A 15,875-nucleotide genomic window follows, 5' to 3' on the forward strand; every position below is an offset into this window, starting at 1 on the left:
CCGGTCCTGGTTGCACCAGAATTTAAGAAAGACTTCGTGGTCCAAATAGACACTTCAGAGGTTGGTCTAGGAGCAGTACTCTCTCAAGTGATAAATGGGGAAGAACATCCCATTCTCTATGTGAGCCGTAAGCTTTCGTCCTGCAAGAAGAACTACACAATAGTAGAAAAAGACTGTTTAGCCATAAAGTGGGCCGTAGATACACTAAAATATTACCTACTAGGCCGTAAGTTTAAATTGGTGTCAGACCATGCCCGTTTGAGATGGATGAGGGAAAAGAGGGGTAAAAATGCCAGGGTAACTAGATGGTTCCTAGGTCTTCAGGACTTTAATTTTAACGTGGAGCATAGGCCAGGGAAGTTACACGGGAACGCTGATGTCCTCTCTAGAATTCCCTGTCTGGTATCTGAAGGTGCCCAAACCCCCGGCTTTGGGCAGAGGGGGGGAATATGTGACAGAGTTACTGGTGTTATATACGAGGGGAGGTATGTGTCACTCCGGCTGCTTTGTGAACTGAAACCTACAAACTTTGTGCCAGCATGTTAAGAGGGTGGGATGCTATTCACACTACCTCCCCTCAGGGTGTGGATGAGCAAGTTTAAATGCTCAGTCACTGTTTTTGTTGTCTGCAGTGTGTGGTCTGGAGAGTGTAGTCTCCAAGCTCTGTTTGGTGAAGCCAGAGAGCAACACCGAAGGACTGGTGTTTGGAGAGACTTCACTGTGCTACCCAGAGTGGGCGAAGCCCCGCTCGATAATGGACTCTGTTATACTTTATCTTTTATTTTTCCGTTACCCCGGAGAGGGCCTGTTTATTTTTGTGGAACCCTGCTGGAGCTCATGCCGTCTAAATAAACCAGCAGGAAGTTAACCCGACACGTGTGTCCTGTGTCTGCCTCTGGGAGAGCCGAGCAAGTCGCGTTACCACAGCCTCCAGAATATTCTTCTGGCAGCTTCTGCTTTGAAGCCACCTACTATTAATACATACGATTTAAAAAAAAAGGCCACAGGCGAAACCGCTGCAAAATGCGTCAGAAGAGACAAAAGAAAATAACACTTGAGAAAAAAACACCACTAGCGTTGTCCTGAAGTGTCTTTTGCAAGAAAATCTCAGCGGGTACGCCGGTGTATAAAAGATGTTGTGTGCACATACCCATGTAGTGAAAACTTACGTAAAAATAAAAAGTTATAGCTGTTGCAGCTATGAATGAAAGAACAAAAAAATAACAAACAGTTGTCTGGAGAAGAGCATAGCAAAAATGTCATTAAGCGTCTGCATGTATTATGTGGTTATGTTACATGTGCTTGTGTGCATTTTTGTACTAGGTATATGTATGTGTAATGTAATGTGTAGATATGCGTGCATGTTTTATTATATTGTGCCTAATGTGAATATTTGTGTAAATGTGCGTGTGTTTACGTGTTGGGTCCTGATACAAGTCCTTCACAAGTGCCCTTTACTGACAGTTCAGTACTGTATATATTATAAAGAGTTTAATCACATAACAAACTGAGCTCTACTTTGCTACATAGTAAGGTTAGAACCGTCCCGATGGGTACACCTTGTTGTGGTGGAATGGCTTTTATGCTTTTTTGATCAAAATAGCGTTAAATAAGTACCCTATGTTATTTATGTACTATTGCCATTTACTGATTTACTAGCTGTAGGGTATATGCTCATTTTTGTTTTTTTGGGAGGGATATTTTTCTTGAGTTTTGATAATATATAATAGAAAACATTTTTTCTGTGTTAGACAAAAAAATAAGAGGGCTTCTCTCCAGATATATTTTAATTGATTTATTTATTTTTTTAATAGAATTCAATTATTTCTGAAGGCGGTGCTTCTTACCATTGTGAATGCGCCGACCTTTGGTTTTTCCTCTTTGGTTTTGTTCTTTGACCTGGAAAAAAATCCTTTCTTCTTGCTGCAAGAAAAAAAAAATAATGTTAGAGATCCCGATGTTACGTAATGTGCGTCAGTAATGAGATCAATTCTGAGGGATACAAATATCAGTCCTTAGTATATAATTGTATTGTAGAGTATTAATGAAACCAAAATGAGAGGAAATAGGCTGCTGGGGTCATCAGTGGACTTATCAGTCAGGAAGTCATCAGGGCATAGCAAGAAATGATGGTGTCTTAGTTTACAGTGATTGATTAATTACATGATACTCATGATCTCTTAAAGAGGACCTGCTGCCTGTTCCAGTAAAATAAATTTCCCATAAAAAAAATAAACATAAAAAATCTCTGCCGGCTACACATATCACAGGACAAGGAATAAAACTAATCTGATTATACAGAGTTTTTTCATGTTTTTCAGAAATGGGGTAATGTACAATATGGAGATAGTAAAGAAAAGATGGAGCAGTGTTGGAGAAGTGAGGGAAGGCCAACATGACTTGGTTTGGAAGGTAGGGAGGAAGACAGGGTGGTGCTCACCCAAACCACAAATGAGCATTTCTGGATTGTTTTGGGGCTGGACAAAAGCATCCCTAAATCAAACATCAATGTTAGTATCTATGAGGTTCATAGATCCCAAGGAATTAGGTAAAATATTTAGGTCATAGCAGCCTCGGTGGGTAGGTGGTCCTTGCAGTTGGTGCTAAAGTGGTGTGAGGGAGATCATTATGGGTCTGGTTACAATTATTTAACAATTTTGTTGGTCTGATGAATACTAGGAGATCTTTACAGGGTTGTGTCTCTGGGAATTGGTGGAGGGTAAATCAGCCAGTTGTGGTGGTTATGGTGGCCCTAAACCAGTGGTTAAAGCTAGAAGTAATTGGGGTAGGGTACTGGTAGGGTATGGGGTAGGTTGAGTTTTTCATTCATGGGGTAGGTTGAGTTTTCCATTTATGGGGTAGGTTGAGTTTTTCCATTTATGGGTTATGTTGGGTTTTTCATTTATGAAATTTATAAGTTGAGTCTTTGGTGGTATTGTACTTTTAGGCCATAGCAGCCTCAGTGGGCAATTTTGGGAGAGGATTGAAATTAAGGGCGTAACTATAGTGGGTGCAGGGGTTGTAGTCACACCCAGGCCCTAAAGTTTACCGTTGTTCAAAAGGTCCTATTTGTCCATATTTGAAGAATAAAACTATTAAAGACCCGTGATAGTTGGGGCCCAATTGGAGATTTTGCATTAGGGCCCTCAGCCTTCAGATGTTGGAATAATCATCACCCGGACTGTACAATTCTGGTGAGTCACGTCTGGCTCATATAAGGCACATTGCACTCCAGAAGTAAAACAGTTACGAGATTCAATGCAGCTATTTCAGGAAATGTTTGGACACTTGTTTGGAATTGCTTAGGAAATGTTTGGATTCAGATTACTGACCTGGAGAAGTACTAAACTTTTTCCAACAGTGAAGATCACAAAACTATTTTTTTTTAAAGTAAAAATATTCTAAAACAATACAATAAACAAAACATTCCATAATTTTATTTTTTTGCATTTGATATTTTTTTCATTAAAGTGTGAGGCTTGAGGCTCAGTTTTATGTGTAACAAGTTGAAATGGATTTAGCAGCCATAATAAAAAAAAGGTGTAAAATGTATTCTACAGGTTAAAAGGAATCTGTCAGTATGTTTAACTATGTAATCTGAGAGCAGCATGATGTAGAGAAAGAGACTTTGATTTCAGCGATCTGTCACTTACTAGGCTGCTTGTTTCATTTTCAATAAAATCAGAGTTTTATCATCAGGAGAGTATCACTACAGGACTAGATGTCTTGTGCCATGCAGTCCTCCTGCTCTGTATAACCACACCCCCACCAATGATTGGCAGCTTTTTGCCTATGCACAGTGTACACAGAAAGCTGCCAAACAGTGATGTGGGCGGGATTATACACAGCTCAGCATTCAGAGAACTGGCAGATCTGCAGCAAAAAAAAATGTGATTTTATTAAAATGATATCACACAGTCAAGTAAGGGACACATCACTGGAATCATGGTCTCTGTCCCAACATCATGCTGCTCTCAGATTTCCTAGCAAAAACCTGCTGACAGATTCCCTTTAAGGCAATATTATTGTCACAGGGCCCGCGCAACCGGTATCAAAAGGGTGAACCTAAGTGATCCACAAGATGGTCACAGTAAGCAAAAAAGTGGGCACCTAATTAATCATAGTATTTATAGACATAAACATCTGGAATTGTAAGTTTCCACCTGGCACTTAGGCCACGTTCACACGTTTAGTATTTGGTCAGTATTTTATATCAGTATTTGTAAGCCAAAATCAGGAGTGAAGCAATCAAAGGAAAACCATAATAGAAACACGTCACCACTTCTGGTTTTGGGTTCTAAATACTGATGCACAATACTGACCAAATACTGAACATGTGAACGTGGCCTGAGTGTGGGAGTGCAGCTGTCAATCAGAGCCCCTTTCCTGTGTCCAGGCTTGGACTGGCCCACAGGAGAACAGGAGAATCCTCCGGTGGGCCCCTGTGCAAGAGCTACCACCCTCTTATATGAATCACTATGTACAAACAAGGGCAGCATCTTATTCATCTAACAATCTACCCAGTTCATTGTTATATAAATGTGTGATTGAGGATAATGTCACATTTACATGTAGCTGAAAAGCGGGGCCGTGGAGTTGGTTACTGATGGGCCCTTGGCACCCCAGTCCGACATTGTCTGTATCTTCATGTCTGATCAAAGCCTCAACTTCCAGGACCCCCGCCGATCAAGGCAGGCGTTGCAACGGTCCAGCAACCACAACATCTCCATCATTGTTTGCCTTCATTCAGGATAGACCCTCACGAGTACAGTCCCAAAGAAAACCTTTAATATCCTGGAGATCCAGCAAAACAAATGAATATCACAATGTACCAGATTCTGCTCCTACAGTGAATTATTATCTTTTTCCCTTCGACACAATTAGACCCCCTGCGATTCCGGATACAGGTTTTAATTGTGATAAAATCCACATCTGCGAGCGACCGGGAAACACAAAGATGCTGATTCCTCTAAATCATATGGGAAAAAAAATAAAAAGAAATAAATATGTATATTTTTATAGATGAGGAATGTAGAATATATCTACAACATAGGGGAAGGGTAATTTTAGCCCAGAGGAAACGCTGTCAGATTCTGCTACTTATGGGGGCCACAGTAAAATGCTGATGATATTATCTGTAACGTGCGCTACATAAGTGAGTAAAATAAATAAAAATAAATAAACATAAGATATGTTACTAAAATAGATTAAGTGTAGTTCTTAGTAAAATCCCTAATGCAAAAAGGGTGGAAAAGTATAGAAAACTATGATATTCTATAGGCAAGAGCGCAGGATAATTTTATTTGACCAATTTTTGTTTCTTTTCCTCTCCTTTCAAAATACATAACTTTTTTTTATATTTTTGTATCTTCATAGCTGTATGTTTTGGGTTTTTTTTGTGAGATGAGTTATAATTTTGATTGACACCATTAATGTAATAAAAATAATAATAATAATAATAATGTATTGTAAAATAGGAAGAAAAAATCCAAGTGCAGTTAAATGGTGAAAAAAAATTACACCATTGTTTTATGGGTTTAATTTTTACGGCATAAAAATTACCTGCCATCACAATTATACAGGTCAGTATGATTACGGCGATACCAAGCTTGTATGCTTTAAGATTTTAGTGGTAAAAAAAAAAGAAATTAAAAAAAAAACCTTTGTAAAAAAAAATAGTTTGTTTCACCATTTTCAGACTCGTAACTTTTTTCTTTTTCAGTTCATGAAGATGCTTTATGAGAGTGATTTTTTCCCCCCAAGCTGTTTTAATTGCATTTTATTACATTCATGGAAAGAGGTGAGCTGACCAAAAAATGGCAATTCCGATGTTACGATTTTTATTTTTTCATTTACTGTATGAGATCACTAGATTAATCTTATGAGATTAATTTTAACATGAGATAAATTTATATTTTTCTAGATGGGACTTTTAATAATTGCGGCAAAACTAAGTATGATTATTATTTTTTTTTTTAGATTGGGAAACAGGGAGTGAGTCAATCTTTTATGTTCTTAGTTAATATTTTTTAAAACTTTTTATTTTCTTTAATTTTCACTTGGGTAATTTAACACGACTTGAAACATACAATCATGGCCGAAAGTGTTGGCACTGTTGAAACTGTTCAAGAAAAATTAAGTATTTTGGTTCTCAAGTTCTCAGACAGTTCTCTTCTCCTCTTTCTGTCCTCCATGCTTAGTGTGGCACACAGATATACGATGCAAAAATTGAGTCAACTTCTCCTCTTTTTATCTGGTGTCAGGTGAGATTTTCATGTTGTCCACACCTGTTACTTGCCACATGTGAGTTTGAACGAGCATCACATGCATAGAACAAAGTTGTTTACCCACAATTTTGTAAAGGTGCCAACAATTTTGTCCGGACCATTTTTGGGGTTTTATGTGGAAATTATGTCCAATTTGCCCTTTTTCTCTGTTTTTTGTGTTGTTCCAATAAACACAAAGGAAATAATCATGCGTATAACAAAACATGTGTAACTGCAATAATTTTATGGGAGAAATACTTCATTTTCTGGAACAATTTGAAGGGTGCCAACACTTTTGGCCATGACTGTATATAGTAGCAAGTTAGTATTGTAGTATATAGTAAAAATCATGATCTCTTATGAGGTTCAGTCAGCCAGTAACACAGCCAGCGCTCATCATGTGCGTAGATATGACAAACATGTATGTCACATGTCAGGAAAGGGTTAACATAATAGGCTATGGGTGACAGATGTCACTGTATGGTACCAGTCATAGGTGTCTATTTAACGTATATGTCAGGAGCTTTACTCGGTACATACAGCAAACACAGGTGAAAAATGTAACTTGAACCCAGCTTTAAGAAGGGCTGTCCTTAAAGAAGTTGTCTACAACTTTTACATTGATGCCCTATTCCCGACCGATCAGACATTGATAACCTATAATAGGTCATCAATGAATAAGTAGTGGACAACCTCTTTATGTGATGTAGGGAGTCACTCTCTCAGGTAAGCATTAAGTAACGTTCACACAGGCAATGCGGTTTGGTCTAAACATGTGCAGTTTTATCGCTTTCATAAAACTCAAACGGATTCAAAACCAAAAACAGCCTTTTCTGGGCACAAAGGAATCACAACAAATAAACAGTTAATTCAGAAGGCACATACCGTATATATCAGTGTGGGCTCACCTGAACAGATTATAGTCCTATCTCCAAATTTTATACACAGAAGAGGTACGGTCCTTCCAGTCTAAGTATCCCCTTAGCCTGAGCTCAAGCGCCAAGCAGAAGTATTCAACTCTGGGCACAGTTCACACTGAACAGACTGCAGCTTCCAAACATTACTCTGCAGCGCTAACACACAGACTGCTCAGCTTTCCTAGCTGACCCGTGCAGTCTCCATTCAGAGAGAAACCCTGGCTTGTCTCTCTCCCAGTTACAGCTCACATTTTGGCTGGTCACTCACCAGCTTCAACACTCTCTACTCTGCTCAACATCCCACAGACTGACACAAGGTGAACCCATTTCCTTGTTATAAGTCAAAGCTAGCCAGGTGCATCTAATTAAGACCTGCAGTGCTAGGATTTGCTACAGTGGTTAAACTGCCAGGATCAGATTTACCTCTGATCCTCTCACTTGCAGTCTTTCAGAACTCCATGATAGCAGAGGTGACAGTGTAAGTCCCTAAAGAGTTGAAATACCAGGACAATATTTGGTCCTGTCACTTTAGACATATCTACACTCCACAATCACAGGGAATACAGAGGGAGCCCCTAAAGGGTTGAAATGCCAGGATCAGAGTTATCTCTGATTCTGTGACTTGTGCTTATCTGTACTCCACGATTGCAGAGATGAACCCCTAAGGAGCTGACTACCAGGATCAGAGTTATCTCCGATCCAGTAACCTGTGGCAGGAGCAGGGCTCTGTAACATAGAGCTGCTCTGCAAGATAATGGCACAATGATGAAAAATATAGAAAACCAGCACCCAACTGTAATGTACAATTTTGTCGCTGCTCCGCAACCTGTTAATGCTGTCTATCTACATGAATATAAATGGACTTTCTAGTCTCTATTAATTAGCCTCTTATGGCTCCATGGTCATAAATATTCGTGATATAATCAGCTTGCCCTATAAATCAGGTAATATAATGTTATTTTTACAGAAAGAGAGCAAACAGTCAGCTGGAAAAAAAAAACTGTTGAAAACACTGAACACTGTTTGCCCTGCAATAAAAAGTGATCATGTGCTGTCATAAAAAATCCCAATCATGGAGGCCTTGTGGGAACAAACAACATTCAGGATCCATGTTTATGACCGTGTGACCATGAACATGACATGACACTGAGGTGCTGGATAAAGAGCGATCGCTGGGAGAAAGATAATAAGTCATCCCGAAAAGCAGGGAAGCGTTGAAAAATTTCTAACCTCATTATTCATTTTAACTCTATTTTTCTTTCTTCCCTTTTTTCCAAGCGCCATAACTTTTTTTTTTATTTTTCAGTAAGCATATTGGTATGAGGGCTTATTTTTTGAGGGACGGGTTTTCTTTTTGAATGACACTATTAATTTTACCAATCAATCAATGTATTGGAAAAAAAAAATCCAAGTGGATAAAATGTGCCTTTCTGCCTTTTTTTATTTCATTATACCATTCATCATCCACTAAAAATTACCCGTAACTTTTTTTTACTTTTCTGATGATGAAGTGTAAGAGGCTGTGTTGTTTCTGTGGCGGGTTATAGTTTTTATTGGTACCTTATTGGGATATACGGTATATACTTTTTATTGCATATTTTGGGGGAGGTGGTGGTGATTAGGACCTTCATCATCAATTCGTTGATGCCCAGCGTCGTGGGGGGAATAAGGGTGATGGCTGCCCAGATGCCCCACCGGGAACATGAGCCATTTGTAGCCGATGTCCCTCAACCCTTTGGGGTGTAAGCTCGGCCCCTTTGTGTAACAGTATGTCGTAAAGCTAGAAAGGGCTAAAAATGTTTAAGATTTGATTCCCACTTAGACAGTGAGGCAACCAAATATGTCATTTGAAGAGAAGATAATCACAGCGACCAGCTGTAATCTATGAGAAAGTGTGGTGGTAAGTGTTCGGTTTCTCTGCAGCGCCACCCCAGGGAAATCTAGGCATTACACAGTGTCCATTCACATGAATGGACAGGGCAGGTCCTCCAGAACGAGAGACGCTCTTTGTAATTAACCACGACTCTTACTAAGAGATGTGAACTTTTTAAGTGATCATTAAAGATTGATTTTGGCTGTAGAGATGGATTTTCTTGTGAGAATTCAGAATTACACTATGTCGGCTCAACCACTTCCTGAGGAGCAGAGGTGACCGCAGAGACCTTACGTGAGCGACTGCTATAGTAACAGAAACCATTACAGCTACAGAGGGAGAAATACGATTAGTCGTTTCCTGCAGAAACAATCTTCCCTCCTTTTACTCTCGTGTCACTTGTGCCTGCACGTCTTGGCTCTGCTCCATGCCATAATCACCAATACTAGGAAATATTCTAGAAATGTCTCATAGGAACAACCCTGTAAAATAAATCCCACTATTGTGTTGGTACTGGTGACTGTGTACATGGCAGCTCTCCTTCCTACATTGTATACAGGCTGCCACAAACAGCACCTGGACCCTCCTCATCACCCAGGGAGGTGGCACGTATTTATTTTCCCTACAGGTTTATCGTCAGGTTCACTTCTGTTACCAAATAATCAATCATGAAATAATAATTTGTGAGCAACTGCAATAGAAAGAAGGAAAGAAAGAAGGAAGGAAGGAAAGACCGAAAGAAAAGAACAGAAAGAAGGAAAGAAAGAAAAGAAGGAAAGAGAAAAGGAAAGAAAGAAAAGAATAGAAAGAAGGAATGAAAGAAAGAAGGAAGGAAAGACCGAAAGAAAAGAACAGAAAGAAGGAAAGAAAGAAGGAAGAAAAGAAAGAAAAGAACAGAAAGAAGGAAAGAAAGAAAGAAAATAAGGAAGGAAAGAAAAAAGGAAGGAAAGAAAGAAAGAGAAAAGGAAAGAAAGAAATGAACAGAAAGAAGGAAAGAAAGAAAAGAAGGAAGAAGGAAAGAGAAAAGGAAAGAAAGAAAAGAAGGAAAGAGAAAAGGAAAGAAAAGAACAGAAAGAAGGAAAGAAAGAAAAGAAGGAACGAAAGAAAGAGGGAAGGAAAGAAAGAAAGAGAAAAGGAAAGAAAGAAAAGAACAGAAAGAAGGAAAGAAAGAATAAAGAAAAGAAAGAAGGAAAGAGAAAAGGAAAGAAACAAAGAAAGAAAAGAAGGAAAGAAAGAGAAGAAAAGAAAGAAACAAAGAAGGAAAGATAGAAGGAAGGAAAGAAAGAAAGGAACAGAAAGAAAAGGAAAGAAAGAAAAGAAAGAAAAGAATGAAAGAGAAAAGGAAAGAAAGAAAAGAATAGAAAGAAGGAAAGAAAGAAAGAAGGAAAGAGAAAAGGAAAGAAAGAAGAAAAGAAAGAAAAAAGGAAAGAAAGAAGGAAAGAAAGAAGGAAAGAAAGAAAGAAGGAAAGAAAGAAGGAAAGAAAGAAAAGAAAGAAGGAAAGAAAGAAAGGAAGGAAGGAAAGAAAGAATGAAATAAAGAAGGAAGGAAAGAAAGAAAAAGAAAGAAAAAAGGAAAAAAGAAAGAAGGAATGAAGGTAAGAATGAGAGAGAAAAGAAAAAGAACAGAAAGAAGGAAAGAAAGAAAAGAAGGAACGAAAGAAAGAGGGAAGGAAAGAGAGAAAGAGAAAAGGAAAGAAAGAAAAGAACAGAAAGAAGGAAAGAAAGAATAAAGAAAAGAAAGAAGGAAAGAGAAAAGGAAAGAAACAAAGAAAGAAAAGAATAAAGAATATACTGTATGTATATATTACATAGATAGATATTAGATACAGAGATATTTAATAAAAAGAGGGATAGATAGATAGATAGATAGATAGATATGGGATAGATAGATAGATAGATAGATAGATAGATAGATAGATAGATAGATAGATAGATAGATAGAGACAGGTGGACCACCTCCCTGAGAAGACCATATTTTCTGTGTTATATTTTAAGTTTCACTAGATATTATGCCCATTTTGGCCTTTGCGACAAAGAGGTTGCTAAATCTGAGAGTTATATCAAAATATTAGTGTGACCTAAGGCCAATTTAAATAGCTGCAAAACAACTGCAATGTAGCATCCGCATCACCGATGTGCTTGTAAGTAAACCCAACTACTACAATACAATATTCTCTATTTGGCGACAGATAACTGATATACATACACAAGTGGCCAAAATTGTTGGTACCCCTCGTTTAATGAAAGAAAAACCCACAATGGTCACAGAAACAACTTGTATCTGACAAAAGTAATAATAAATAAAAAATCGATGAAAATGAACAAATGAAAGTCAGAGATTGCTTTTCATCCCTGCTTCCACAGAATTTAAAAAAAAAATAATTAAACTCATGAAATAGGCCTGGACAGAAATGATGGTACCCCTGAAAATAAAGTGACAAAAGGGACATGTTTAATCAAGTTGTGTCCACTAATTAGCATCACAGGTGTCTACAATCTTGTAATCATCCATAATCATCAGACCATCTCCAAGCAGCTTGATGTTCCTGTGACTACAGTTGCACATATTATTCAGAAATTTAAGATCCATGGGACTGTAGCCAACCTCCCTGGACGTGGCCACAGGAAGAAAATTGATGACAAATCAAAGAGATGGATAATACGAATGGTAACAAAAGAGCCCAGGATAACTTCTAAAGAGATTAAAGGTGAACTTCAAGCTCAAGGAACATCAGTGTCAGATCGCACCATCCGTCATTGTTTGATCCAAAGTGGACTTCCTGGGAGACGACTAAGGTGGACACCATTGTTGAAAAAAAATCATAAAAAAAGCCAGACTGGAATTTGCCAAACTACATGTTGACAAGCCACAAAGCTTCTGGGAGAATGTCCGATGGACAGATGAGACAAAACTGGAAGTTTTTGGCAAGGCACATCAGCTCTATGTTCACAAACAGAAAAATGAAGCATATCAAGAAAAGAACACTGTCCCTACTGTGAAACATGGAGGAGGCTCTGTTATGTTCTGGGGCTGTTTTGCTGTATCTGGCACAGGGTGTCTTGAATCTGTGCAGGGTACAATGAAATCTCAAGACTATCAAGGGTTTCTAGAGAGAAATGTGCTGCCCAGTGTCAGAAAGCTTGGTCTCAGTCACAGGTCATGGGTCTTGCAACAGGATAATGACCCAAAACACACAGCTAAAAACACCCAAGAATGGCTAAGAGGAAAACATTGGACTATTCTGAAGTGGCTTCTATGAGCCCTGACCTAAATCCTATTCAGCATCTTTGGAAACAGCAGAAACATGACGTCTGGAAAAGGCAACCTTCAACCACGAGACAACTGGAGCAGTTTTCTCATGAGGAGTCGGCCAAAATACCTGTCGAGAGGTGCAGAAGTCTCATTGACAGTTACAGGAATCGTTTGATTGCAGCGATTGCCTCAAAAGGTTGTTCAACAAAATATTAAGTTAAGAAGAACCATCATTCCTGTCCAGGCCTATTTCATGAGGTTAATTTTTTTTAAAATTCTGTGGAAGCAGAAAAGCAATGTCTGACTTTCATCTGTTCATTTTCATAGATTTTTAATTTATTATTACTTTTGTCAGATTCAAGTTATTTCTGTGACCATTGTGGATTTTTCTTTTATTAAACAAGGGGTAACAACAATTTTGACCACGTGTATATATATATATATATATATATATATATATATATATACATATATATTATGCTTTGATAAAATATCCTTGTTCTCAGGAAAAAAAATAGCAAAAAATAGCAAATATGAACTTGGGCCTCATGCACACAACAGAGGTGTCCGCACAGACACTGAAAAGCAGAATATGCAGACAGTCCTATAGGCGCTCCATGTGCCACCATATAATGCCTCAATGCAGCATAGTGTCACCAATATTCTCTCCTATATACAATGCAGTACCGCATTTCACATGTGATTAGTCAGATTTCTTATGAATCATAAAAAAACAAAGCAATATGGCTTTGGTACAGCCGCAGCCCCATAAACCTTGCTACCTGTACAGAGCCATATTACAGCTCTGTGCCGCCAGTCTCTGTTGACATTGGCCATAACTGAATGACTCCTACACAATGGTATAGCTTATTTTCCAGAAGCATAGGGTAAAATATATATTTATATATATATATATATATATATATATATATATATATATATATATAAAATATAATAGAATATACCGCAACGTGTCCATTTTTTTCTATTGTTAGGAATTTATGTTAGTCTTATGCATTGATATAATATTTATTAATTTTCTTTTTTTTCCATATAATAATCCATAGATCTATAAAACTCACCTTTTTGGTTCGGTAGTGTCTTGAACATCCACTTTTACTTCTCCAGGGTCATTAGCTTTCCCTTTCCCCTCGACGCCATTGGCTGCGCTATTCGGGTTACTTGCCATGTTTGATTACTGGAAGAAAAAAAAAAAATATATTTATGGCGTATATGACAACCAAACAAATGACAGGAGCAATCTTTTAGATTAGTTGCGAGTACCTGCACTTAGACAGTCTGAAAATTCCTTAAATGACAATTACTTTATATATATTGTTTCAATTGGCTTTTGTTCAAAAATGTATACAAATAAAACAAAAATACATTTCTACACAATTCCATCAAATAAAGGTATACAAAAGTAAACTTTAATTAATATATTATATAGATATTACTTAATTCATTAAATAAATCTATATATCTAAATTAAAAAAGAGTATATAAAAGTAAAATTGAATTAATATATTATATAGATATTATTTAATATATTAAATAAATATATATCTAAATAAAAAAGGTATATAAAAGTAAACTTTAATGAATATATTATATCATTATTTAATAAATTACATATATTATTTTATATTCCATTTATTATATTACATATTTATACACAATAAATAAATATATTAAATAAATAAATAAATATATATATATATATATATATATATATATATATATGTACATTTTTGTAAATATGCTCATATTAGAAGTCTACATTTATATGCCATGTATATTCTTTATTCCCCAATACATTAGCTCACAAGCACAAACGAACGGGTAAAAGATAAAAGAGAAGAATTAAAGTATGAAATGTACTTGTAACGAACGCAACTCTACAGATGTAGCAGAGCAGAATTGTTCGTTTCACTTTTTTGGGACTATATTGCAGTCCTATGTAAAACCATAATATGTTGCAATCTCACATCAGTATTGAAAATAACAACCTCCAGCTGCGTCTTTCCAGCTCCGCTTTGCTATTTTGTACTTACCCTAACAGGTTCTTTAACATAAATCGCTCAGATATTTCCACAGGGGATGCTGTACAGTCCTGGTGTTACAATGTGGAGGTGGACTGAGGAATAGAGGCTTAAAGTACTGTGCTAATGGGTAAAACGTGCTGAGATCCTCCTCCCTGTAAGCAATAAATGGCATTAATTCTCCTAATATGGCCCGGATTGGGTGTCCCTGGTTGCGGCTCCTCCTCGCCCGGTGATAAGTTGCTGCTGTATCTGTTAATATTTGCTGGAGATCAGCAGTAATATTCTGTTCTCACGCACATTGTCATATCTGAAACTCCTCCCATACTTATATATACTCCATCCGTCCCTCCAGCCCCCTCCAGCTCTTCGCCCAGGCAGCCAGCTCTCTATGAAATTTGTGGCCAGTTACATCATCCTCCAGCCCTCCTGGAAGTCACCAGCTTTGTGACTTCTAGTAGATTTCTGTGGATTACATTATCATTTCTGTATCAGTTCCGCACTGTTTCCAAGTACTCGGCTTTCTGTCAATCACTAGTTACTTTCATTGTCATATTTGCCCACTGTATCCTTCCCAATGTCTCATTTTCTCTATACAGTCCATATAATTTACCGCATAAGAAACTTCACCGGGGGTCTGATTACCAGGACTCCCACCAATCCTTGTGACAGGGTTCTGTCCTATTAGAATAAAGCGGTCTGTACTATAGAGAATTGTAATCCCTGTTCTCAGGATCACTGGGTTTCTCAGCATCTAGTGATCACTGTGGACAGGTAATACAGTAATTTGCAATATTGGGAATAGCCCTTTAAAGCGAATTTGCCAGCAGAAAAAGACGCATTGTTTTTTTTTTAAAAGTTTTTAAGGTAAATTGATTTAACACAATTTTTTAGATAATTTTTCATATCGATATCATTATTAAAAAAAAAATCCTGAAATATTGCAGTTTTCAATACTTGCCATACATTTCAATATTCATACTTGCTGTAGCAGTCTCATTATTATGACAGACAGGATTACAATATAAGTTAACACAACAGTCAGTAACACATGACTCACAATTCATAATATGTGATGTCACAACTCACCTTCTCTTCCTGTGCAATAACACCTCTATATACAGTAGATAACACAGGATCCACCATTCACAATAGGTGATATCACAGCTCATCTCCTCCTCCTGAACAATGACTGATAACACCTCTATACACAGTAGATAACACAGGATCCACCATTCACAATAGGTGATGTCACAGCTCACTTCCTCCTTCTGCACAATGACTGATATCACCTCTATATACAGGAGATAACACAGGATCCACCATTCACAATAGGTGATATCACAGCTCACCTCCTCCTCCTGAACAATGACTGATAACACCTCTATATACAGTAGATAACACAGGATCCACCATTCACAATAGGTGATGTCACAGCTCACCTCCTACTCCTTCTGCACAATGACTGATATCACCTCTATATACAGGAGATAACACAGGATCCACCATTCACAATAGTGATGT

The 15,875-nt window shown here is 37.5% G+C and overlaps 1 protein-coding gene across 2 annotated transcripts in view; it reads right to left on the bottom strand.

Moving 5' to 3' along the window:
* The window catches only part of ABCB1 (ATP binding cassette subfamily B member 1), an 86,957-nt gene that overhangs the window by 42,909 nt on the left and 28,173 nt on the right, over positions 1 to 15,875 (bottom strand). The window contains exons 1-3 of one of the 2 annotated variants that reach the window (XM_073677437.1): positions 14,364 to 14,611; positions 13,392 to 13,507; positions 1,848 to 1,923 (exon numbers count right to left, since the gene is read on the bottom strand). In XM_073677437.1, the coding sequence (XP_073533538.1) occupies positions 1,848 to 1,923; positions 13,392 to 13,498 (183 nt within the window). In that variant the 5' untranslated portion in view covers positions 13,499 to 13,507; positions 14,364 to 14,611. Of the gene's footprint in view, positions 1 to 1,847; positions 1,924 to 13,391; positions 13,508 to 14,363; positions 14,612 to 15,875 lie in introns of those variants that run through there. The other variant, XM_073677438.1, reaches the window with a different exon arrangement.

The sequence above is a fragment of the Phyllobates terribilis genome, unplaced genomic scaffold, assembly GCF_046119375.1.
Source record: "Phyllobates terribilis strain yellow unplaced genomic scaffold, ASM4611937v1 Scaffold_4__5_contigs__length_816908805, whole genome shotgun sequence".
In the NCBI taxonomy this organism is placed as follows: domain Eukaryota; kingdom Metazoa; phylum Chordata; class Amphibia; order Anura; family Dendrobatidae; genus Phyllobates; species Phyllobates terribilis.